The following is a 26,522-nucleotide window of genomic DNA, read 5'->3' as shown; positions in this document are numbered from 1 at the left end:
ATGTTTACTGACACAGTCCTTGGTCCCTTGACATTTCGAAGCGACAGCGCCTGGAAGGTGAAAGAATCAGTTTCTGAGAAATCGCCCACGCGACCAGCAACGGCACCGTTCACCATCAGTAAACATCACAGTTTCCAGGAAGTGGTCTTACGCTATTCGAAGTCCAATAATATTTGCGATAACGATCTGCAATTCTGCCCACAGTGTGCCCAGCAGCTTCTCTTAGCTGTGACAGTTCTCTGGCCTGATGCATTCTGTGACAAGTGCACTTCCCGACAGTGCTCACGAGTCTGATCACGGAGAGCTTCGAGCTGCGTGACTTCCTGAATTACAGAGAATTCTCGACACATTACTTAACAAGCGATAAAGACATAGTTGAATGCAGAACAGAACGGTCGCCGAAGTAATAGAATCTTCCTTTTAAACATTTATTTTTTGAATTGAAATCGTTTCAAAATGACATGTTCCCTGTTGTTTTCCGTTTTATTTCATGCCACAGGTAAATTATTTTTAATATTACGTTTTATATCGCTGGTGCAGTTTCGTAGCAGTTATGCATGGTATTAACCAAGTAATTATGCAGTCGGAAGATTATTCAAAACAGTTGAACGCATAGTTTTATCTCACGGATAGAGTCGGTAAGAAATGGAACGCGCAAACAAGCTCTTCAGCTCACTCATCGATACTGTCCAACGCTGTCAAACCGAGCAAGTCACATCTACCAGAATTTGAACGTTCTCACTCTGAAGCTTTCTGATTCTTGTATCTCTCCAGTATCTGTCCAGACAAGCTGGGAAACAGCTTCTTCCCTCAGGCCATTAGTCCCGACCGCATCGCATTCGAAGTGTCACCAGATTATCTGTACTGTGCCCTACAATGTTTAGGTTATGCACTTTACTTTGTTTATCTGTGTATAATTCCTTTGTAGATTGAATTCTTACTTTCTAAGTTATTGTGCGGTATACCCGGGCCTACAGAACGTCGTCTGGCGGCACACATGTATATACGTAGTTAAATGACAATAGGCTTTACTTGACTAATTATTTGCTTTACTAATAACCTTCATGACTTTGTAAACTTCCACAAGTTGAACCCTCAGCCAGCAACCTTCCACGATAAGGCTCCCTGCCTTCCATACCTTCTGATACCACGAAGTGCTCAGTGCCAGAAGCCACCTCGTAAATCCTCTCTGTACCATTTCCAGCTTGATGACATTCTTCATATCGCAAGGCAGCCGGAACAGCTCACAATAGTCCAATTTTGGTCTCAGCAAAGTCTTGTACAACAGTAACAAAACGTTCCAAATCCTGTACTCATTGCTCGGACCGATTAAGGTAAGGGTGCCAAATATCTCCTTCACAAACAATCTACGTGTGCTGCCAATTCAAGGGAATTAACTACATGCACCCCAGTCCTTCTTTTGCGCAACACTCCAGAGAGCCGTGTTATTTAATGTGTAATTTCTGCCCTGGTTTTATTCACCAATGTGCAAAACCTCACACCAATCGCACCTAAAATTATTTCACCCAGTTCGGTAGATACTTAACTTCTTTATTTGATTCAGTTATCCAGACTTCCTCCGTTACCGTGAATGTTCCTCGGACACAGTGGGCATTGTATCGTAGCTGTATGGAAATCCCGTGCACATTTGATTATCAACAGGAAGACCAAAAACTACGCGGTGTTTGGTTAAAAGGTGGAGCTGATCCCCTGAAGCCAGGTGTCACTGTTATCTCCGATATGGGAAAAATATCCAATGCCTATAAAGGGCGAGCAGAATTCACCGGTAATCTGTCCCAGAAAAGGTGTTCGTTGGGCATGAAAGACGTCCGGATGTTTGACGATGGTGTTTACTGCTTTCGGGTGACCTTGGAAACTCTACGTATGAAAAACAAAGGGAAATGGGAAGGATGTGTCACTATTTCCGTTACATGTAAGTGTCCTGTTTATCTTTACTTTTTTGTTGTCAATGTTAAAATATACTTGGTCGTTGAAAGTACATCTGAATTGGAAATAAATAAAGTGTCGTATTAATCCCCCATCAACGAGAATAGTAGAGCTACTAGGACTTGATGTTTCAATCCAAGTCCTAGTATCTGTAATATTTGAGCCGATCTGTGCAGCAGAATGTGGTTACATTATCCCACTCTGGCGAAAGTCTGCTCGACCCGGTCTTCAAAACAAAAGTCCAATTTCAGTCAACAGACATGCTTCACAGATTCGTAAATTTATATAGCTCTGTCTTTCGCTGCCCATCCGGCCTAAAAGGGGATCTCTGCTTGTCGTATTTCTCCGTGCATTGCTGACATTCCTTTAAACCACCCGAATGCCTTTTAACATTTGTGATAGCACGCATCTCTACCATTTGTTGTCGTTAATTTCTCCATATAACCACCACCCTTTCTACGAAAATATTGCACCCCAGTTCCCCTTTTCAAAAACCGCCCTTACCTCTGTCATGTGCTCTCTCGTTTAGTATATTTTAGAATGGCGGTTGAGGGGTGCTTGGTGGGCTGGAAGAAAACTAGATTGATCATTCACCCTGTCTGCGCATTTATGAATTCACAAATCTCTGTAAGTTCATCCCTCGATCCCATCCGCTTCAGGAGGAGAAAAGTCTCAGATTATTCAATTTATTTTTCTCCTCTTGACCCGGTACCGTCCTTGGAAAACCGTTTTGTATCATCTCCAGTTGGACAGCATCCTAACCACACAGGGCAACGAGAACTGCATGCAATACGCAGATATGGTCTCCCTAATGTCTTCTATCAATAGGTAGAACCAATATTTGAAACACGGGCTATTACTGCAAACTGAACACTGCATTTTGGACGATCATAATTTACGATAGATGTTTTCCAGTCAAGCTTTGTTCGCCCGGCAAGAGTGGATGGAGCCAGCAGTGATATTCCAGTTCTTTTCTTTGCTCTGGCGATGATCAGGTCTTTTAATGTCGGTAGCCGACAACCAATGACATTCTCCGCAGAGTCTGCCACTCGCTATAACCTCGACTTGGAGAGGGAAGGGACAGCGGAACACCGGTCAGTTACTGAGGTGTTCTCGACAGTATGAATGATGGCTGCCTAAAAGTAAATCCGGATACGCCCTCAGATGTTAAGTTTCCTATGCTGTCGTCGTTTCCTGTTCAAAGTTGATGGGGTTGTTTTATTTATGCCTCCTCTCTCTTTGATTGACCCATCTTTGTCTCGTTATTAGTGGGGCGGTGAGAGAGAGAGAGAGAGAGAGAGAGAGAGAGAGAGAGAGAGACAGACAGACAGACAGACAGACAGACAGACAGACAGACAGATAGAGAGAGAGCGCGAGAGAGAGAGAGGAGGTATGTCAAATGGTTTGGGTGAACGATTAGTTTTTTCTGTGCTTCAGATCATGGTCTTCCTTGGAGGCATTGCTTGGTAGGTGGAGGGTACTGATGCGTTGTTGCCGAAATGGGTGGGGGAAGTTGGGGGTCATGGGGTTCTAACATTTTTACTGACACTCATTCTTTGGGGCACTCTTCTGTTTTCTTGGATGTCAGCGAAGAACAAGAATTTCAAGTTGTACATTTTATACATTTTCTGATATTAAATGGCACTCTTGTACTTTATCTGCATAATAGCGCCAATGTGGAATTCCAGAATCTCCTAGTATCACTGTGCTAAACGGCAAAGAAGAAAGCATTGCGTTTGAGATGAGGTTTGAGATGCGTCCATTTGAATGTAAGGAGTATTATGAATAAAGCGGTTGAGCTTGGAGCGTGGATCAACACTTGGAGCTATGATCTTCTGGCTATTACAGAGACTTGGATGGTGCACGGGCAGGAATGGCTACTTCAAATCCCAGGCTTTAGATGTTTCAGAAAAGATAGGGAGGAAGGCAAAAGAGGTGGGGGCGTGCACTGTTGTTCAGTGATAGTGTCACGGCTGCGGAAAATAATTCAGGGTGGGGTTGTCTACGGAGTCTCAACCCGGGTGGAAGTTAGGAAGAGTAAGGGGTCTATACCCCTACTGAGTGTTTTCCTAGACCACTCAATAGTAACAGGGACATCGAGGAGCAGATAGGGAGACAGATTCTTGAAAGGAGTTATAATAACAGGGTTGTTGAGGTGGGAGATTTTAATTTCCCAAATATTGCTTGGCATCTCCCTCGAGCGAGGGGTTTAGATGGGGTGGAGTTTGTTAGGTGTCTTCAGGAAGATTTCTTGACACAATATGTAGATACGCTTACAAGAGAACAGGCTGTACTTGATCTGGTACTGAGAAATGAACCTGGTCAGGTGTCAGGTCTCTCAGTGGTTGAGAATTTTGCAGATAGTGATCACAAATTTATTTCCTTTTCCATAGCATTGGAGAGTTATAGGAACAGGCAAGTTAGGTAAACGTATAATTGGAGTAAGAGGAGATATGAGGCCATCAGGCAGGAATTTGGAAGCATAAATTGGAAACAGATGTTCTCAGGGAATCGGACGGAAGAAATGTGGCAAATGTTCAGGGGATATTTGCGTGGGGTTCTGCGAATGCACGTTCCAATGAGACATGGAAAGGACGGTAGGGTACAGGAATCGTGGTGTACAAAGGCTGTTGTAAATCTAGTCAAGAAGAAAAGAAGAGCTTAGGAAAGGTTCAAAAAACTAGGCAATGATAGCAATCGAGAAGATTATATGATTACCAGGAAGGAGCTTAAGACTGAAATTAGGAGAGCCAGAAGGAACCATGAGAAGGCCTTGGCGGACAGGATTAAGGAAAACCCCAAGGCATTCTACAAGAATGGGAAGAACAAGAGGATAAGACCTGAAACAATAGGAACAATCAAGTGTGACAGTGGAAAAGTGTGTATGGAACAGGAGGAAATAGCAGAGGTACTTAATGAATACTTTGCTTCAGTATTCACTACGGAAAAGGATCTTGTCGATTGTAGGGGTAACTTGCAGCGGTCTGAAAAGCTTGAGCATGTAGATATTAAGTAAGGGGATGTGTTGGAGCTTTTGGAAAGTATCAAGTAGGAGAAGTCACAGGGACAGGACGAGATGTACTCAAGGCTACTGTGGGAAGGGACGGAGGAGATTGCTAAGCCTCTTGCATTATCTTCGCATCATCAATGAAGACGGGAGCAGTACCAAACGATTGGATGGTTGCAGATGTTTTCCCTCATTCAAGAAAGGGAGTACAGATAGCCCATTAAAATATAGGCCAGTGAGTCTTACTTCAGTGGTTAATAAGTTGATGGAGAAGGTCCTGAGAGACAGAAGTTATGAACATTTGGAGAGGCATAATATGATTAGGAAAAGTCAGCATGGCTTTGTCAAAGGCAGGTCGTGCATAACGAGCCTGACTGAATTTTTTGAGGATGTGTCTAAACAAATTGATGAACGTAGAGTCGTAGTTGTAGTGCATATGGATTTTAGCTAAGCATTTGATAAGGTACCCCATCCAAGACTTATTGAGGAAGTAAGGAGACATGAGGTCCAAGGGGACATTGCGTGCGGATCCAGAACTGTCTTCTCCACAGAAGGCAAAGAGTGGTTGTAGACGGGTCATATTCTACATCGAAGCCGATGACCAGTAGTGTGCCTCAGTGATCAGTTCAGGGACCCCTATTCTTTGTGATTTTTATGAGTATGCTAATGAAACAAAGGCTGGGGGTGTTGTGGATAGTGTGGAGGGCTGTCAGAGGTTACAGCGGGACATTACTAGGATGAAAAACTGGGCTAAGAAGTGGTAGATGGAGTTCAAACCATACAAGTGTGAGGTGGCTCAATTTGATAGGTCAAATATGATGACAGAATATAGCATGAATGGTAAGACTCTTGGCAGTGTGGCGGATCAGAGGATCTTGGGGTTCGAGTCAATAGGACACTTAAAACTGCTACGCGGATTGACTCTGTGGTTAAGAAGGCATACGGTGCATTGGCCTTCATCAAACGTGGGATTGAATTTAAGAGCCGGGAGGTAATGTTGCAGCTATATAGGACACTGGTTAGACCCCACTTGGAGCTCTGTGCTCAGTTCTGGTCTCCGAACTACAAGAAGGACGTGGAAATCATAGAAACAGTGCCGAGGGGATTTATAAGGATTTTATCTGGATTGGGGAGCATGCCTTATGAGAATAGATTGAGTGAACTCAGCCTTTTCTTCTTGGAGCGACGGAGGATGAGAGGTGAACTGATAGAGATGATAATGAGAGGGATTAATCGTGTGGATAGTCAAATGGCTTTTTTCCAGGGCTGAAATGGCTGGCACGAGAGGGCATAGTTTTAAGGTGCTCGGATGTAGGTACACAGGAGATGTCAGGAGTAAGTTTTTTTTACGCAGAGTGGTGAGTGCGTGGAACGGGCCGTCGGCGGCGTGTTAGAGGAGGAAATTATAGGGTATTTTAAGAAATTCCTGGATGGCTACATGGAGTTTAGAGAAATAGAGAGCTATGGGTAATGCCTAGGTAGTTCTAAGGTAGGGACATGTTCGGCACAGCTTTGTGGTCCGAAGGGCCTGTATTGTGCTTTAGGTTTTCTATTTTTCTATGTTAATCTGTATATCGCCTTAGTATGCATCCTGAGTTTCCCACATGAAGCAGGCTGGTTTCCCAGGATATATCATCCGGCTTCTAGCCATGTTTCGTCCTAAAGCAATGTAATCGTTTTCTAATAAATGTGCCACGGGCAGAACATAGGCGGTGCCTGCTTTTCACCTCATATTTTCCCACCTACCCACCTATCTCTTGTTCTCTCTCTCTCTCTCTCTCTCTCTCTCTCTCTCTCTCTATCTATCAATCTATCTCTCTCTCTCTCTTTCCCTGTACCCATCTGCCTCTCTCCCTCCATCTCCTTCTCTATCTGTTTCTGTCTCTGTCTGTGTGCGTCTCTCTCTCCCTCTCTTGCAAACGCACACACGCACACAGACTCCCCCAGTCAACACAGAAGTCAAATCAGGAATATTTGATGTACTAGTGTCTATTTTACCAACGAAAGAGTTACAAATCCTACGCTGTTTGTGATAATTGAAATCATAGTATGTTTTTGAATCAATTAATTCCCTTCGTTTCAGATAAACCACGGATATCTGTGCCCCAGAATCTTGTCGCTGGGATAGCGAGCTACCTGACCTGCACAGTAGATCACAGTTGTCCATCGGCCCAGCTAAATCTAATGTGGTTGCCGGGTGAAAATTTGCGGCAAATTATTCAAGTTTCCAACGAAAACCTGAAGGATGCTCAGGGATCCAGGAGAATTTCTTCCAACTTCTCATTCACCCCATCGTTTTATCATGACGGTACACGTATTGGCTGTAAAATTATACGCAACACTATCAAAGAGGGTACTGGGACATATTTTACGCTGGATGTGCAATGTGAGTTTTTTCTGCAGTGTATTCCAATAGAATGGACATTCTGTTTGTGAGACGGTCGATGAACCATTCCTTCTCCTCCTTCCTAGTCCCGAATGTATCAGAAAACATGAATTCCTACACCAGCCAGACAAACCTTGATTGCTTCAGTAGCCAGGCACTTTACGATCACTCCGCTGAACAGGTTCAGTGATAGAATCGTTGCGGACATTTGCAAGGACAACCCTCCTAGGGAAGATTTTGGCTTTGTTTTCTCTTGTCTGCGCTGACCTGCGTGTCTATTCCTTATTTTACGATTCCACAGAATAGCAAGTTGATTGACTTGAAATACTTTTGTAGTTGTGGTCCCTATATTATGGGGAGAATGTTATTCGTCTTGACCGGACACAGAAACAAATGTCAGGGATATGAGTTTTGATGGTAAGTGGTAGATGCAGGTACAAAGCTTAAAACGATTTTGGACATGTACCCAGATGGGAAGCATTAGAAGAAATATGGACCAAACTTTTATAAATGGGACTAGGTCAGGTAGGCAATTTGGTTGGTCAGGATGATATGAGGTAGAAGGGACCTTGAATAAAAAGGCAGAATTAATATTGGATTAATGAGAAAGGGTAGGTGATAGTCAGCACGGACTCACTGGGCCGAATACAGCTGAATTAATGCAACCTAGATGGTGGTAGATCCGTGTCTATAAATTTTACAACTCATGTTAGCCATATTAAAGATTATGTGTTTAAAGCTCCAGTTGTTTTATTTTTTTTCGGGTTGAGCTGTGAGGCACACCTTTATCGTTGCGTGGCCAACCAGCCGGATCATAGACCCCCCTCTGGTTGGAAAATAATGTGCAGGGAAATAACAGACAGTCTGGGCCATGCGGGCTCTTCAGCCAGATTGCCCAGACACAGTCCCACGGCTGTACCAACATTGGTCTCGGGTCAATTTCTCCAACGGCTTCCCATCACTCTTCAAGTTCAGTGAAATAATAACTCCTCTCCTAACGCAATGGAGCTATTGCAATAATCACTTCCTTTCAGTACCATTTTTTAAAGAGAAATACAGCGTTTTACGACATTTAACCCCGTTGACCCGGTTCTAAATTGCTCTCTGAAGAGGAGCTCAGCGGGCCGAGCAGCGGCTATGGGAGAAGTTGGTGTTGTTTGATGTGGGATGGGTGAAGGAATTTCGGAATGAGACCACAAACGGGTGGAGGAGATATCTCATATTCCGAAGAAAGAGTGACGATAAAACAAGGAATTGAGGTTAAAATATCAGTTCCGCTATATTTCACAAGCTACATTGCATCAAATATCTGAAATGCAACTGATTTAATTATTTAGATCAGCCCGTGATGGTGTCCGACCCGACCTGCATGAGCTTTGAGAATTCGGTCAACTGTACCTGCAAAGTCAAAGCCAAGCCCCTTGCAAACATCACCTGGAGAGTCAATGGGAAGGCCTTCGCAGTACACAGCAATTATTTCGTTGTCACCCACAGGATGTTGGATAATTTCCTCAAGGAGTCCTCACTGACAATGAGTCACCAGGCTGGCTCCAGACAACTCATCTCCTGTGTCGCGGTGAATGTGCACGGTATCAGTACCGGGACATTCGAACTCGAATCACCAGGTATGGGCGAGATACAATTATTGTCCTACGCAGATATAATTGATAGTAAATTCCGTTTATCTTTAGCTGGAAGACCAAAAATAAATATGGTTTTCATACTGTTAAATTCTCGTCTGAGTCTGGATCCTTGATGGTATAATCTCTGTTTGTCTATCTCTATTTGTCTTCATCCTCCAATATTTCTATATTTTCCCTTTCCTTTTCGTGTGTGTGCGTGTGCGTCTGTGTGTGTGTGTGTGTGTGTGTGTGTGTGTGTGTGTGTGTGTGTGTGTGTGTGTCTGTCTGTCTGACTGTCTCCGTCTGCCCATCTGTCTGAGAAGCTCTCTTCTCTCTCACTCACACTTATTCACTCCCTCTCGCTCTCTCTACCTCCCCCTGCCTCCCCCTCTCTGCCTGAATCTCGATCTTTTTTGTTTTATCTTCTGCTCACATTCAGAAAAATAAGTCAGATATATTTACCGAATCTTCACCTGCGATATGTCCAGTCAGAGCTTTAGGGATCTGTAATCAAACTGACTTACAGTATTCAAAGTTGTTACGCCATCCGTTAGCTGCCTGCTGATATTGCCTGGTATAAGTTATCGAACAGGTCCAGTAAACACTATGATATCTTCAGGAAGTTAATTTTCAAAACGTTCATTCCTTCCAGAAAAGGTTAAACGTAGCAGCTAGTGCTGGAATACCCAGTGTAAGAGCGGGGAAAGAAGTCATTGTAACTCCACAGGGAACGATGATATTAGGAAGACACTCCATCGTTAGCGTAACAGATAGGAGATTATTTGTCCTTGAAGAAGACAGCAGGATTGTCTGACGCCAATCGAGGATGTCGTCGAGCGGCTGCAAAATATTTTCAAAGTGGAAGCTGGGCATTCAGAGGTTCGGTGTACAGTACTGCAATGTCATAGGTAGAAGCAATATGCGGTTTCACTCAGTGTGTAGAGGAAGCTAAAAAAGAAACTCAAAAGCGGGACATCTATGAGGTGATGTCTGGATTACTCCTTGTGCCACGTGCGAGTCCTGGCTAGAATGGAAAGTCATAACAGCTGAACGTCTGGCCAAGGAACTAGTGCAGGAATTATGGTTACAAATCCTTCGGTCATTGGGACATCCTCTCAGGCAGGGGTGGTCTGTAAAAAAAGCTAGCTAGAAGTTGGAGTGATTGACAGCAAGGCCGGTTTTAAGACCAGTAGAAACAAGCAGGAGTATTATGGTAATAGAAACAGTGGGTGCGGTGAGGGAGAGGGTTGTGGGAACGGGTTGATATTTTCATAACATAGTGATTTTAGAATTATTTGCGTACGGCTGATCAAATTACAGCATGGGTTAATACATGGAACAATGTGTCATGGTCCGGTCCATGAAGTCCGCATTTCTGTTCACGGTCCGTTCCATAGTTCCTTATGCAGGTTTTCTGGTTTTCCCTTTTTCTGTTAGGTGCTCTAATCGGGGCACCTGATTCTCATTTTGGGCTGATTGCATAAATAGTTCTTGGGTTCAGCTTCATTTACTGGACTGTTCTCTTTCCTTCCCCTTCCTTCCGAAACCTTGCCCGAAGCCTTGCCTGAAGCCTCTGCATGAAGGATTTGCTTGCAGCCTTTGCCTAAAGCCTTGCCTGCATCCTTGCCTGCGTCCTCGCCTGTATCGTTGTGAGGTTCTACCACCGGAGCAAGACCGAAAACTTGTTGTGTCCAGATAAAGAACAGTCTTTCGTTGTTTGAAACTGTCGCTTTGTGTCCATGCCTTCGCTAGGTGGGTCCGGCCGTCTGCCGCTACCTTGAATTACAAAACTGTCTCAGTGTCCACGCCTTCGCTAGGTAGGCCCGGCTGTTTGCCGCTACCTTGCTTTGGGAACCGTCTCTTTGTGCCCTCGCCTCCGCTGGGTAGGTCCGGCCTTTTGCCGCTGCCTTGACAATAGACAATAGACAATAGGTGCAGGAGTAGGCAATTCGGCCCCTCGAGCCAGCACCGCTATTCACTGTGATCATGGCTGATCATCCACAATCAGTATCCAGTTCCTGCCTTATCCCCATAACCTTTGATTCCGCTATTTTTAAGAGCTCTATCCATCTCTTTCTTGAAAGCATCCAGAGACTTGGCATCCACAGCCTTCTGGGGCAGAGCATTCCATTTATCCACCACTCTCTGGGTGAAAAAGTGTTTCCTCAACTCCGTTCTAAATGGCCTATCCCTTATTCTTAAACTGGTCCCTGTCCTGGACTCACCCATCAGCGGGAAAATGCTTACTGCCTCCAGCGTGTCCAATCCCTTAATAATCTTACATATGTCAATAAGATCCCCTCTCAGCCTTCTAAATTCCAGAGTATACAAACCTAGTCCTCCAATCTTTCGACATATGACAGTCCCGCCATGCCGGGAATTAATTTTGTGAAACTACGCTGCACTCCCTCAATAGCAAGAACATCCTTCCTCAAATTTGGAGACGACAACTGCACACAGTACTCCAGTTGTGGTCTCACAAGGGCCCTGTACAGCTGCAGAAGGACCTCTTTGCTCTTATATTCAATTCCCCTTGTATTGAAGGCCAGCATGCCATTAGTTTTCTTCACTGCCTGCTGTACTTGCATGCTTCCTTTCAGTGACTGATGTACAAGAACACCTAGGTCTCGTTGTGCTTCCCCTTTTCCTAACTTGACTCCATTTAGATAACAATCTGCCTTCCCGTTCTTACTACCAAAGTGGATAACCTCACATGCATCCACATTAAACTGCATCTGCCATGCATCTGCCCACTCACCCAGCCTGTCCAAGTCATCCTACATTCTCATAGCATACTCCTCACATTTTAAACTGCCACACAGCTTTGCGTCATCTGCAAATTTGCTAATGTTACTTGTAATTCCCTCATCTAAATAATTAATATATATTGTAAACAGCTGCGATCCCAGCACTGAACCCTGCGGTACCCCACTGGTCACCGCCTGCCATTCCGAAAGGGACCCGTTAATCGCTACTCTTTGTTTTCTGTCAGTCAGCCAATTTTGAATCCAAGTCACTACTCTGCCCCAATACCATGTGCCCTAATTTTTCCCATTAATCTCCTATGTGGAACTTTATCAAAGGCTTTATGAAAGTCCAGGGACACTACATCCACTGGCTCTCCCTTGTTCATTTGCACAGTTACATCCTCGAAAAAATCCAGAAGATTAGTCAAGCACGATTTCTCCTTCGTAAATCCATGCTGACTCGGACCAACCCTTTTACTGCTATCGAGATGTGTCGTAATTTCATCTTTTATACTTGACTCCGGCATCTTTCCTACCACCGACGTCAGGCTAACCGGTCTATAATTCCCTGTTTTCTCTCTTCCTCCCTTCTTAAAGAGAGGGACAACATTGGCCACCCTCCAATCCACAGGAACTGACCCAGAATCCATAGATCATTGGAAAATGATTAGCAATGCCTCCACGATTTCTAAAGCCACCTCCTTAAGTACCCTGGGATGCAGATCATCAGGTCCCGGGGAATTATCAAGCTTCAGACTGAACAGCCTATCCAACACAATTTCCTGCCTAATATAAATGTCCTTCAATTCTTGCAATGCCCTAAGTCCTTTGGCCACTATTACATCTGGGAGATTGTTTGTGCCCTCCCTGGTGAAGACAGATCCGAAGTACCTGTTCAACTCGTCCGCCATTTTCTTGTTCCCCATAATAAATTCACCCGCTTCTCTCTTATACTTCTTGTACATCAGTCACTTCTTCTCTTTTATTTTTATACTGTCCGTTACTTCCCTTGTCAGCCAGGGCCTCCCCATACTCCCCTTCGGATCTTTCTTCCTCTCTGGAATAACCTGATCCTGCACTATCCGCATTATTCCCAGAAGCACTTGCCATTGTTGTTCACATGTCATCCCTGATAGGGTATTCTTCCATTGAACTCTGGTCAGCTGCTCCGTCATAGCACTATGTATCCCTTTGTTCAACTGTAATACCCACATTTCAGAGTTTCCCTTCTTCCTGTCAAATTGTAGATCAAGATTTATCAGATTATGGTCACTACCTCCTAATGGCTCCTTTACCTCGAGGTCCATGATCAAATCCGGTTCATTGCACAACACTAAATCTAGAATTGCGTTCTCTCTGGTAGGCTCCAGTACAAGCTGTTCTAAGAATCCGTCTAGGAGGGACTCCACAAACTCCTCTTCTTGGGGTCCAGCACCAACCTGATTCCTCCTGTCTACCTGCATGTTGAAGTCCCCCATAACAACTGTAGCATTACTTTTGCGACATGCCAATTTTAACTCTTGATTCCACTTACACACTGCATCCAGACTACTGTTTGGGGGCCTATCGATAACTCCCATTAGGGTCTTTCTACCCTTAGAATTTCTCAGTTCTATCCATCCTGACACTACGTCTCCTGATTCTATGTCCCCCCTGGCAAGGGACTGAATATCATTCCTCACCAACAGAGCCACCCCACGCCCTCTGCCCATCAGTCTGTCCTTTCGATAGGACGTATACCCTTGAATATTCGTTTCCCAGGCCGTGTCCACTTGAAGCCATGTCTCTGTTATTCCCACAACATCATACTTACCAATTTCTAACTGTGCCTCCAGCTCATTCACTTTATTGCTTATACTACGTGCAGTCATATACAATACTATTAATTCATTACTCCCCTCACTTCCCGTATCAATTCCTATTTCACTTGGCCATACTGAACAATCGCTTCTTGAGCTTTCTGCTCTGTTGATTTTGCTGTCTTTCTTAACTTTTCTTATTCTCATTTTCTATTTATCTCCATACTTATGTTCCCAGTTCGTCTCCCACCCCCCCCCACCCCCAGTACTTAGTTTAAACACACCCGTGTTGCAGAGGCAAACCTGCCTGCTAGAATGTTGGTGCCCCGCATATTAAGGTGAAACCCGTCACTTTTGTACAATTCATCCTTACCCCAGTGGTCCAAGAATGTAAACCCTTGCTTCCTGCATCAGTTCCTCAGCCACACATTCAGATCCATTATCTCCCTGCTCTTGACCACTCCAGCACGGGGAACTGGAAGCAATCCGGAGATAACCACTATGGAGGTCCTGCTTTTCAGCCTTCTTCCGAGTTCTCTGAAGTCACGCTTTAGAATGTCTTTCCTCTTCTTCCCCACGTCATTTGTGCCGACATACACCATTACTTCCGGATGTTCACCTTCACTCTTGAAGATTCCCTGCAATCGGTCGGTGACATCCTGGATCCCGGCATCAGGGAGGCAACACACCATCCTTAAATCTCGCCTGTTGCCACCGAAACCTTTTTCTGTACCTCTGACTATGGAGTCCCCTACCACCACGGCTCTGCCTGGCGTCTGTCTCCTCGGCTTTGCCTCAGCGCCAATTGTTGACTCGCAGACCCGTCCGCCTCTGAGACAGGCACTGTCTTCCGTCCCGACAGCTTCCAAGAGGGAGAAACTGTTTACGAGAGGCACATCTCCCGGGGTCTCCTGCACTTCAAGCACCCTTTCCTTGCTCATCGTCGTCCCCCTTCTCTCTTCCGGTACCCTGGGTGTAACGACCTCACTGTAGGTACAAAATACTTTCGTTCTCCCGGATGAACCTGACGTCATCCAGTTGCCTCTCTAGTGGTGCAACACGGTCCTTCAGAAGTTGAATCTGGACACATTTTCCATAGGTGTAGGAGCCAGAAGCACCATCAGTGTCCCTGACCTCCCACATCATACACGCAGCACAAAAGAATCAGCCTAGCGGTCATCTCTTCACCACTTCTCACCCTGTCCAATTGTGGCTTAGTCTCCTCTCTCAGCCTCCTCGCCGAAGACTCCTGAGTCAAAGACTCGCACTGTTCTCGCAAGGCACTTACCTCGACAAGGCGCTCCCTGACAGGCCGCTTCCCTAGAGTGAGCCTTGCTTATATTAGCCGATAATTTGAGTAATTAGCTTCACCTGCCGCGCCTCCTCTGACCTGGAATGTCTGCTTTGTTTGCTGCTCACGACCGGCTTTTTAAATCAGCCGCTCCTTCTCAGCCAATCCCAGCACTTGCTCCTTCCTCTGCCGTTCCTTTTCCGACCTGGAAGTGGAGATCTGTCTCTCAGTGTTCTGTGTATGAGTCCCGGCCCTATGTACTGCTCCCTAGGAGGGGTCCTGGCTCTGTGTAGAGCTCCGACCCCAAGTCCTGTTCCTGAGGTGGGGAACCCAGATCTGTATTCCATGTTTCTGTTCTCCCAAGTCTCTTTGTTCCTGTTCTCAGACGACTCTGTGTTCCTGTTCTGCCAAGATTCTGTGCTCCTGTTCTCTCAAGACCAAGGTTATGTGTTCCAGTTCTGCCAAGACCAAGTCCCTGCGTTCCAGTTCTGCCAAGATCAAGTCCCTGTGTTCCTGTTTTCTCAAGTACAAGTGAAGGCCTCGGGTTCTCCTCCTGTCCGTGTGCAGGAGTTTCACGTCCAGCCCTGCAGCACCGTCCAGTCCTGTAGCCACGCCACGTCCTGTAGCCCCGTCTTGTCCTCTCCTAGATCCGGATTCCAGCCCGAGTCAAGACCTCGTTTCCGAGTCCCTGTCCAGTCTCTGGCTTGGAGTCCTTCTCCATGTTCCAAGTTCCTAGTACCTCATCCAGGTCCTACTTTCCTAGTCAAGTCTTCGCCCAGGCCCTGTATCCTAATCTCGTCCAGAGGTTGTGTCAATGTCCAGCGTCATTTCTTCCCCACTTCCTTTGCTTTCTTGACAAACCTAGTCCTGTTCCCTGTACTTCAGTGTCTGTGTCTGGTATTTTAGTCCGCTCCCGGTGCGCCTCCATAGGATATAATGATGTGTGGCCGTAACAGAAATTCTTTGAGTTGAGATTAAAGAGTAGCATGTACGATTGCTGGATATTAAAGGCTTTCGAAGTTTGGAAAGGATAGAGAAGGCCAAAAATAGAGGGGTGGGGTATCTGCACCATCTCCATAAAACAGGGTGAATGCCACAGCTGTTACGATGGCACAGAGCAAGAAGGACAGCTAAGTAGTATTATTACTAGTTGCGCCAAAGGAGAGTGCATCTCTTGCGGAGGATGCCCAATCGATTCACGGCGCTATCAAACGGCCGCCTGCATACATTCTCAGAATCGATCTGATGCGGTGCAACAGCTGCAATCAGACGGGAGAAACGTAAGGGCGCAGGCACAGAGTCTCCATGAGTAGTGCTCATGAATGCGAATGAGATAATCAATCTGACATCATTATACTACAGAAATTCCAATACCTGCCGGGATATTAAGGAACGTATATGCAGGAAGATTAGGGAGAATCGTAAAAAACAATAGAGTTGTTAAAGTGGATGATTTCAACTGCGCTGATCTAGGCAGGAACATGCATCGTCCAAAAAACGTTTAGACCATGCAGAATTTGTTACGGGTCTTCAAGAGGGTATCGTAAAACAACATGTGGTTAAATTAACAAAAGAAGGGGCAGTACCAGACTTGGTGTTGTGTAACGTGCCAGACCAGGTAACTGACATTTCATTTTGAGGAACGTTCTAAAACATTGAGCATAATTCCTCGATATTTTAGATCTCTATAGAAAAAAAAAATATATGCTTGGACCTTGCGTGAGATTTCAAGACCAAGAAGAACAAATTACGCGAGTCGTCCGAACGAACAAGGGAGAGTTAATTAAGAACAGCTGTTCTTTCGCAACTTATTATTTAATGTCCAAGATGCTTCAAGACCAACTGCTAGTAGTATAGGTCAAGGATATACAAGTAAGAAGGAGAATTGGCTTGTCCATAGAAGACGAATGCTAATGAACAATAATCGATTTTCTGGCTGGGTGCGCCGAGTCAATTTCGGCAAGGAACATTACTGGGACGGTGTTATCAACAACACATACGGTTGTCAGACAATATAGCGGAGTCTTAAATCCATTGACAGCATATGTGCAGAATGACACCTGGTATTTTTCCCGGTCAAATATGAAGTATTGCACACATCAAATGTAAAAGGACCGTTTGTCGAAATAGCAACAATATGGCTAATGAGTAGAAGGATCTTGTGGTACGCCCATAACTTCATGAAAGTGACTACACTGATTGATGTGGTGACAAAGAAGCCGTGTGGTATGTGTCTTTTATTCAGACAATGAACTGTAATGACGGGTCGGGAATTATTCCGAAATGTTATACAACCCCAATTGGAAAGCATATAGAGTATTGCATTTAGGTTTCGTCGCCACATTATAAGAAGAATGCCAAGACTTTGGGTAGCATGCAGCCGAACATCACAAGGGATATTTCTAGAATTAGAGAGCTTAAGCAAAAAGGAGAATTTGGGAAATTCGGATTGCCTGTTCCGGAGCGATGTAGGCTGATGCACGACATGGCAAAGACTTAAAACATTTTTGGAGGCTTAGTTAAGGTAGAGAACTACAAAAATCGTGGTTCCTCAGGATGCTAATGTCAGACGCTCGGAGACATACATTCAAGGCGGGGTAGGGGCTATATTTGTAAGGGAGTGTTGGGTTTCAGGAATGTGCTTCCGGCGTTGAGGTCGTTGCTGCAAGACAGAGAAGTAAACAGGCTTTTCTGTCAGAAACTTCTGTTTAAAATATTGAACACTTAAAGGGCGTGAGTGTATTACTGATAATGGAGCCAGCATTGACTCAGTGGGACCAATTGCCCGACAGTATTCCGCGATTCTTGTATTTTTGCTAATTTCTGAAATAAAAATCGAAAAAATATATTCGAGACCGATGAACCATTGAACCATCGAACAATTGAAAGGTAAGTTCAAATCAGTAGAATATTTTGTTTTCACGTCAGGCATCATTAGGCAGGAATACTAAATATCGATGTGTTTTGTCATTTCATGCTTTCTGAAGAATATTTTATACCGCCTATTACAGGGCCCGATCATAACACCACATTCGCAGTAGTAAGACCCAGACAACTAGAGCGACAGGGATATTTCACGGTGTGCCTAAGTACTTCCGAAAACAGGCATGCTACTGAACGATTTTGTTTTGTTTTGTTTTGTTTTGTTTTAACCAGCTTCCGGATCATGGACGAGGCTCATTGTCGTCTCAACAGGAACTGGTGCATTGGTTATTATTGTAATCCTGACTAAAATATTTGCCTACAGGTACGTGCGTGATCGTGACAATGATACAGTAATAAATTAATGAGAAGGGTTAACTCAAAATAATATCAATTGTTTTGGCAAATGTCGGTCAGGAGCTTTCCGGATGAGATAGTAGACAAGGGCTTTTCTGCCAAGTTATTTCAGGGGAGACTGAAGTGAAGACGGGATGGCTGCCTTATCGGGGTTTGCTGCTTTTATACTCTTGACGGGGAAAAAAAAAATAATTAGACACTAACCCCTTCCCCGAACCTTTCTTCAATGTTAAGTGATGTTCAGGTCAAAAATATAATGAGAGGCATGGTATGAAATCATGACGTTCAGGTTAATACGGTAGAATACTATGGCATCGAACTGTACAGTACAGGGGCAAGTCTTATATAGACAAAATTATAAAGCGATCTTAATTTCTTCTGAATGTGCATAGTTTACATCCCTCCATTCCCGCCTGTACATTTGCCTATCTAGATGCTATCTATACGTTGCTATTGTATCTGCTTCAGGGACCATTGCTGGCATACAGCAGTGTCTAGACAAACAAAAAAATCTTTAAGCTTTCTCTTTTTCCTCCTGAATGCAGACATTTGACATTTGACATTTCAACGAAGAAAATATAATCTGTCGGTGGTCTTTACCTACATCACTCATTTTCTAAAATTCTACTCTGCCTCCTCACAGCTTCCTAGAAACCAGAGAAAGCAACCTTTTCCTTCAACCTGTTGTCAGAATTAATATCCTCGAATGATCTTGCGGAATCTCTTCTGTATCCTCTTCAAAGACTCTAAAAACTTCATGAACAGAACTGCAAAAAACAACCACAATGCAGCCTCATTAAAATTCCGTACAATCCACCGCAAAACAATTTCCAGATACTTATACTCCATGCCCTGATCGATTAAAGCATGTTTGCCTTATAGCTGTCAGCACTGCTGCACTATAAGTAATAACTTGTAGCATTAGGAAATGCTGAGAAAGTTCCAACAGGATAGTTCTTGAAATTGGAAGTTTATTTGCTAGTAGAATCTGGATTAGCTGGGGCTTTTGCTACCGGAGCGCAAGAGACTGACTAACAGAGGTATAAAAATCAAGTGGGCATAGATTGTGTAGATAAGTGCAGACGACATAGTAACAGATTTAGCCTATTTGGCCCATGGAGACTGCTGCGCCATTTCATCATGGCTGATACCGTTTACAGCTCAGCCCCAATAACTTGCCTTCTCCGCATATCCCTTCATGCCCAGGCCAAACAAGAATCTACTAAACGCTGCCTTAAAATCCACACAGACCTGACCTTCCAAGAAGTATGTGGCAAAGAATACCAAAGATTCAATACTCTCTGGATTAAAAAAAAAATCATCCTCATCTCCGTTCGAAAAAGTCGTTCTGTTCTGCGGCTGCGTCCTCTTGTCCTAGACTCTCCTACTATAGGAAACAACCTTTCCACATGCACTCCATAAAGGCCTTTCTTAGTTGTTAAAGTCACCACTCAGTCTTCTGAATTCCAGAGAATACAGACGCAGGACTATGAAACGCTCTTCATACGTCAAGCTGATCAATCCTCGAAACATTTTTTGATCTTCCTTTGAACACTTTCCAGCTTCAGCACATTGTTTCTAACATAAGGGACTCACAACTGTTAACATAACTCCAGTGTTTTGTATATTCTTAACATTATATCCTTGCTTTTATAGTCAAGTCGTCTTGAAATGCATGGTAATATCGCATGTGCCTTCTTCACCATAGGCTCAAACTGCAAATTAACAATTAGGGAATCCTACACACGGATTTTCAATCTCTTTGTGACACAGTTTAGTTTTTGAATTTGCTCTCCATTTAGAAAATAATGAACCCTTTCATTTCATCTACCAAATTGCATGGCCATACACTTCCCGACACGGTATTCTATCTGCCATTTCTTTGCTCTTTCTCCAACTCTCTCTTAGCCCTTCTGCAGCCTCTCTGCTTTCTCAATACTACCGGACAGTCCACCTTTCTTTATATGATCTGCAAACTTTGCACCAAAACTATCCATAACATTAACAAAAATAATAAAAAAATAATTTGTCTCAACGCACACCACTGGAAAAGTACTGCTTGCCGGCAGTCAACCAGCTGTATCGTCGTTTTCCGGATTAATTCGGGGTAGAACGTTCAGGGTCTGCCACATCCAATTTAATGTTACTTGAGAGATCTGACGGCTTTACTATTTATTTTTTTCTTGTCAATATATGCTAAAATATCAGAACACCCATTCCTGTCTCAAGATCTCGATGTCCTTTTCGTTGGTTAATACCTACGTGTCATATTCAATTTGTACCTTGCCCGCTTCCTCTGGCCTCAGGCATAAAATATATTTGCCACAACTGGCAATACCGTCTGTGGACATTTCTTCCTGCTTTTAATGTGTATATAACTTGCCATGAGATTCTTCTTATTCATTCTCGCCAAACGTCATTTCGTGTCCCCTTTCGGCCCCTTGTCACCCATGATTAAGTTCAGGTTTATCTACATCATTGTGAATTGTGCTTGTGATGGAGTGGGATCAATGTAATCTCTCGCCTTAGACTTCAATCTTTTTCTGCATTCCCTCACTGTAAATAACGCGTAGAACGGCAACAAAACACAGCCATTACTTCGATACAATCTTACAAACACATGGTATGTTCTTCGCTGAAAAGGAAGAATATTTTGCACAGTGCAGCATAAACTTGCACCGATTCAAGACAGTCATGACAATTTACAAATGCATCAATTCCATGTTCGTACTACCCATGGGAAATGAATTTACGATAAAACGTATAGAATTAAATCATTAAAATATTTTGATAAGTTGTTGATCAACGCTCAGCAAGTAATGCGATAAAACGGGAATGAAGAGACAAGTGTGACTAAATATATAACTATATTACATTTTAAATCTCCTTCTGGCTGCCCTGCGCACTGTCCAGAGACATGTTGAAGTCAAAACCGTCCTCCAGTTAAATATGTCGAAAGGAAAGGCGTCTCATGTTTAGGAAGAGCTGTATTCCATAGTCACCCACACAGGCAGGACCGAAATAAACTGTTTGCTGCTTTGAATGAATTGGACAGAATTAATTATTCTGGCGTATAACTACGGAGGTTAAGAAGAATGGGAGTTCAATGCAACTTCTTCCATTTTGAGAGAACAATATGTGACATAACGTCGTACTGGAGTCACCTATCAAAAACCCACGGAGTCTTATGAGCCGTTATTGGAGGCCTACATTATTTTTTATTATTTTTTTTTATTTTTCGCAGCTGAAGCTGGAAAAATCTGAACTACCGGCATAGCCAAGCACACGCATTTCTTAATTGCTAGGAACTATCGGAATATTCTATTGGTGTCTAATATTGTGGCTTTCTGGAGATATACATGAATATTGTTTAATGCTCTTTTGTAGGCCTAATTCTTTAATGCTCTTGTACAGAGATTTCGGAAGATAGCAATTGTAGACATTACTATTGGGTTCATGCAAACTCTATGTCATGGTCCGGTCCGTGAAGACCGCCTTCCAATTCACGGTCTGGTCCGTGGACTCCGGACTCTTCCGGCTGTCAATTGTTGCAGTTGGGCTTAATTATAGGCACCAAATTTTGGTCTTGGGGCTGGGAATATAAGTGGCCCTGGATTCGAGTGTGGTTGCTGTTTGGTCTCGTCAGTATCCCGTCTTCGCCTCCGTGAGGTAAGTCAGACCGTCTTTGCTATTACCCTACGGTTGGACTGTTCCCTTCCTTCCCCCTTCCTTCTACAGCTTTTGCCTGCAGCCTGTGTCTGGAGTCTTCGCCTGCAATCTGTGTCTGGAGCCTTTGCCTGCAACCTGTGTCTGGAGCTTTGTCTGCAACCTTGCCAAGTTCTACCACCGCAGAGAGACAGGAGCCTTGTTGTGTTAAGATAAGGAACTGTCTATCGTTGAGTTGGTATGGTCTCTGTCTCCATGACTTCGCTAGGTAGGTCCGGCCATTGCCGCTACCTCGTGTTGAGAACCGTTTTGTCGTGTTCAGAATTCTGTATAGAGACCCACCCCAAGTGCTGTGCCCAAGGAGGGGTTCCAGCTCTGTGTTCCATGTTCCTGTCTCTCAAGACCAAGTATCTGTGTTCTGCGTTCCTGTTTCCCAAGACACAGGCTCTGTGTTCTGGGTTCCTGTCTCCCAAGAACAAGGCTTCGGGGTCTCGTCCTGTCCTTGTGCTTCGACCAACCCAGAAGTACGTCATCTAGTCAAAGCCACGTCCAAGTACCTCGTGAAGTCCAAGCCACGTCCAAGTACCTCATCCAGTCCAAGCCACATCCAAGTTCCTTGTCTGGAGCAAGCCACGTCCGAGTACCTCATCTAATCCAATCCTCGTCCAGTCCACTAGCCACGTCATGCCTTCGGTTAGTTCTGGAGTCCAAGACCGAGTCAAGACCCAGGTTCTGGGTCCTAGCCCAGTCTCTGGCTCGAAGTCCATTCCCAAGCCTCGAAGAACCCAAGCCTCTAAGAACCCGGCCATGAAGAACCCAAGCCATGTCCAGTCCTGTAGCCACATCATGTCCTCGCCTAGTTCCGTGGTCCGATTCTGGGTCCTTGTCCAATCTCCGGCTCGGAGTCTAAGCCCAAGTTCCTAATTCCCAGATCCTTGTCCTGTTTCCGCTTGCCTAGCCAATGTCCTAGCCCAAGTCAGTGTTCGTGTCCCAGCTCTCTAGTCCTGTTCCTAGTACTTCAGAGTCTGTGCTTTGCATTTGGGTCCGCACCCAGCGCCCTCTTATAACACCCTATGCATGTTCCATAATCTTTCAATTTTCTCTTTTAGTTCTGCACATTTCTCGAGTTTTTCAACAACTTGATTTTCATGCGTTATATGTGTTTGGAATGTCTACCTGGAACATTATATCCAGACCGTTATTATTGATTGTTCTATCTGCAGCAGTGGATGGATCGTGAAATGATGTGCAAGGTTCTGCCTCCAAAACTATACCAAGCTTGGTGTCTTTTGTCAATTTGTATTTTAAAGCACCGTTCAGATAAATGACATCTGCCACTTGATCGTGGCTGTATAAGTAAACCGAGTGAGTTTCACTTCTGCAGTAAAATGTAATGTGTAGGTAGTTTCTGGTTTCTCTTGTCATTTTTTGCATTTTGGAATAGTTCGGACTATGCTAGTGGTGTTTAGTATTCTAGCTGGAGAACACACTGATATTCTGGAGAACACAGTGATATTGCTGTTTATCCCCAATTGTTTAATGATATTATGTAGTGAATTTAGGATGAAACCAGTTGTAGATATTAAGGTTGGAACAATGCATACCCTGTTCATGTTCTATGATCTTTCAATTTCCTGTCATATTTCTGATGTTGTCAGTTCTGCATTTATCCGTGGTATTTGTGTTTTGAATAGCGTTATCTATTCAGTAAGGTGTTCCGGCTTGTTTACACTGTATTTTGAAATCGGAACGGTTATCATAGATAGTCCTATGTAATAACGGATCGGCCGTAATCTATTTTGTGGAAACCTGACTCTAAAACCGGTCCAGACTTGTGTTTATAGTAGATGCAGTTTTTTGTATGAGTTTATACATTAAAGCAACATTTTGGCAAATTTCTCACTTGAATGTGCTTGTGTGAATAATCGGATAGATTTAAACGGCTGCTGGATTCTGTAATGTGTTTGATTTTTCCTGCGTATTAACATTTGTTGGTCTTGTATTATGTATTTTTGACATTTTTCATGTTAACTACCCGTGATAATAATAATACTTATTGTTGTTATTAGGAAGAAGAGGAGAAGAAATACCATTGCTGATGTCCAGTAGACGGAAAATTTGCAGAGTTCGTCTGATTACCAGGAACACTTATTTGATTTAGTTTCAAAGCTGATGTTCCAGAGTACCCATATAAATATGATGTCGACGTTCATACACACTCGTTCACGAATTTCAACCGCGAACCGCACCCGACTGACCAAAACACCCTTGAAAATATTAAAGTATCTCTAGGAAAATGTATTGCCCGTGGACGGCAAAGTTGTCGGAACATATGTTGCACAAACGTATGATTAGGCATAATTATCAAAGAAACCTTATAAAAATGCATTTCACAACTGAGATAAATTACTGATAGCGAAAGAAAAGTTGGATCAGTGCCTTCACTTTGATTCATGAAAGCATAAACGTTAAGCAGAATTTAGGACCCCGATAACCTGAGAAAATTAAAATCGCAGTTGATAAGTCCATTGCGCCGACTCAGATACAGGATTAAAATCTCATCTTTTTTTTTTCGTTTTCACCAGCTGCATTTCCTGCAACAGCAGCCCATCCCTGGACTAGTATATCAGTGTAAATAGAGATTTATCGTAGAAATTGCACCCTATTCCACAATTTGGCTTGGCAGCACTTTCCACATATCAATTATGATCTTCAAGTACATTTATTACTGGTCTTAATTTAGAAATGCAACTCGCTAATAGGGTCTTCACAGACAATAACACCCATGTGACAATTAACATACCAGCATATGTGTCTTTGCAATATGGGAGGAAACAGGATGAATAGGTTAAATCGTCTATCTATCTATCAATTAATTCAGCAATTTCTTCGTTTCAGCGTCTGCATTACTGACCTTTAATAGGAAACGGATCGAAATATTGGAGCGTTAGTGTCCTGTTACCGCTCGTCAGGTTCGCTCGACTTATTTCTTAATAACCTACTTGTGAATTTGGAGAACAAATCCCGTGCTGCAGCCGCCATCGTTTGGTGCATTCCGAACACTGGGCAATATAGTATCAGAAAGCGTGTTGTAAATGCTTTGAAAATAATTTAATGAAGAATAAACGCTCCAATAAATTTGTTCTTAACAATTTTGAACTATATTTTACTTCCTGGTATGAACGGGAAGTTCGGGTTTTGTCACAAAACGCATGTAGAAAACAGTCTCTTGGCTGTAGTTGATTGACCCACGGTTTGACCGCCTCAGTGTTAGCAGAGGCATTGTCCGAAATGTCTCATGTCTAAATTTCTACCGATCTCAGTCCCAGATATCAACAACGAGCGTTCCTTCAGTAGTCACCATGGACGGGAAGATGGGACAGTTTCTTAACATTCTGTTTGCTGCAGATACAAACCGCACTGAAACGCAAATACATAAAATACTATATACACTCTTTATAAGACATCCTGGTTTCATTGGCTGCGTAAGTCTTACGCCAAACTCGTAAGATTGGGTACTCCCGATCCTAACCCCCAGCTTGCTTTGATGTTGTATTACTTGCTACCCTGTTACAAATTGGTGCCATGAAATAACAGATACTGCACTGCATACGATTAACGGAATTATATTTATTAACCTTAACTTATCGAAAAGGTTAGTAAAGAATAACAAAACAGTAAAGTGCGAATTCTGATTAAACAGTGAAACGTGCACAAGTTGGAGCTCATCTTGAACGTGTCTGTTATTCACGAGCTGGGCCCTCGTCAGCGTGAATACCCATACCTCCTTGCGAACGTTGCTCGCAATCCATCTCGAAAAAGAAGGGTTTCTCACCGGTTGTCCTCAGTGTCTTCTCTTTTCATCTGCTGTCGAACAACAGCCCAAGCCCAACCTTATTCTCCCTCACTAGGAAAACCTCCCGCTAATTGGACGGCACACATTATCCCTTCTTCGATAGTAACCCAAACAAGCTGCTCTTACAGAATTACGAAAATGAAATGCATTCAGCATAACAGTAAAAATACGAACCAGGGCATTACACTCTCCCCCTACTACAAATACTCATATCCTTGGAAATAATATTTCAGACCGTTAGTAATAACACCGATTTCAAACGATTTTCGTTATATCAGAACCTCCAGTCGATTTGTAAATGGTAGTGATATATCTCACAAGGGCGATAGCCGCAGCCCTCTGTTCCCCCAGTGCTACAAAGGCAGCCTATCTGTGAGTCTACTGACTCTTTGAGACCTCCTAATCCCATAATCTCCGCCTTCAGTTTCAGACACTCCTTGGGACACCTTTAATCTACCGGGCAAGGCCTTCCCGTGTCAACTACTCGAGCCTTTCGGCAACGCATGTCCCTGTGCAATTTGGCTGAGCTCAGTTGCATTCCGAGTTGCTTTAGAACCCAGGCTCCTTTCGTGGTCGAGCAGCAAACCTGCCTGTCCACAGATTTCACCTGCCTCAGCCTGAGAAGCGTTAGTAATCTGTTCCTCAGTTAGTGGGGTGTTAGCAAAATGCTGCATGCACCACACCCCCACTCACTCATCCTCTGAGTCCGTATACCATCCAGGGTCGAGAGGCCGGTCTAATTATTTTCTGCGACTGTTCTTTGTCCACGTCGCCGCACGGCCATCGTACCAACCCAATCCCGTTTAATACTGAAGTCCACCAGTACAACTGTGAAATTACCCTTATTACACATCTTGGCTACTATTTCGTAGCCTATTTAAAATTCTCATAATCGTTTCTTTTACCCTTGCAGTTTCTTAAC

At 43.8% G+C, this 26,522-nt stretch overlaps 1 protein-coding gene across 1 annotated transcript; it reads left to right on the top strand.

Moving 5' to 3' along the window:
• The first annotated feature begins 276 nt into the window (after positions 1–276).
• LOC134350216 (Schwann cell myelin protein-like) lies at positions 277–24,858 on the top strand. Its single transcript, XM_063055216.1, has 6 exons — positions 277–499; positions 1,565–1,933; positions 7,038–7,262; positions 8,678–8,965; positions 17,956–18,046; positions 23,814–24,858. The coding sequence occupies exons 1-6, from the start codon at positions 457–459 to the stop codon at positions 23,851–23,853; spliced, it is 1,056 nt and encodes a 351-aa protein (XP_062911286.1). The 5' UTR covers positions 277–456; the 3' UTR covers positions 23,854–24,858.
• The last annotated feature ends 1,664 nt before the right edge of the window (positions 24,859–26,522 follow it).

Source organism: Mobula hypostoma, chromosome 8, assembly GCF_963921235.1.
Source record: "Mobula hypostoma chromosome 8, sMobHyp1.1, whole genome shotgun sequence".
Classification (NCBI taxonomy): domain Eukaryota; kingdom Metazoa; phylum Chordata; class Chondrichthyes; order Myliobatiformes; family Myliobatidae; genus Mobula; species Mobula hypostoma.
The sequence above is the reverse complement of the archived record's forward strand: the minus strand, read 5'-3'. Positions and strand labels throughout refer to the sequence as shown.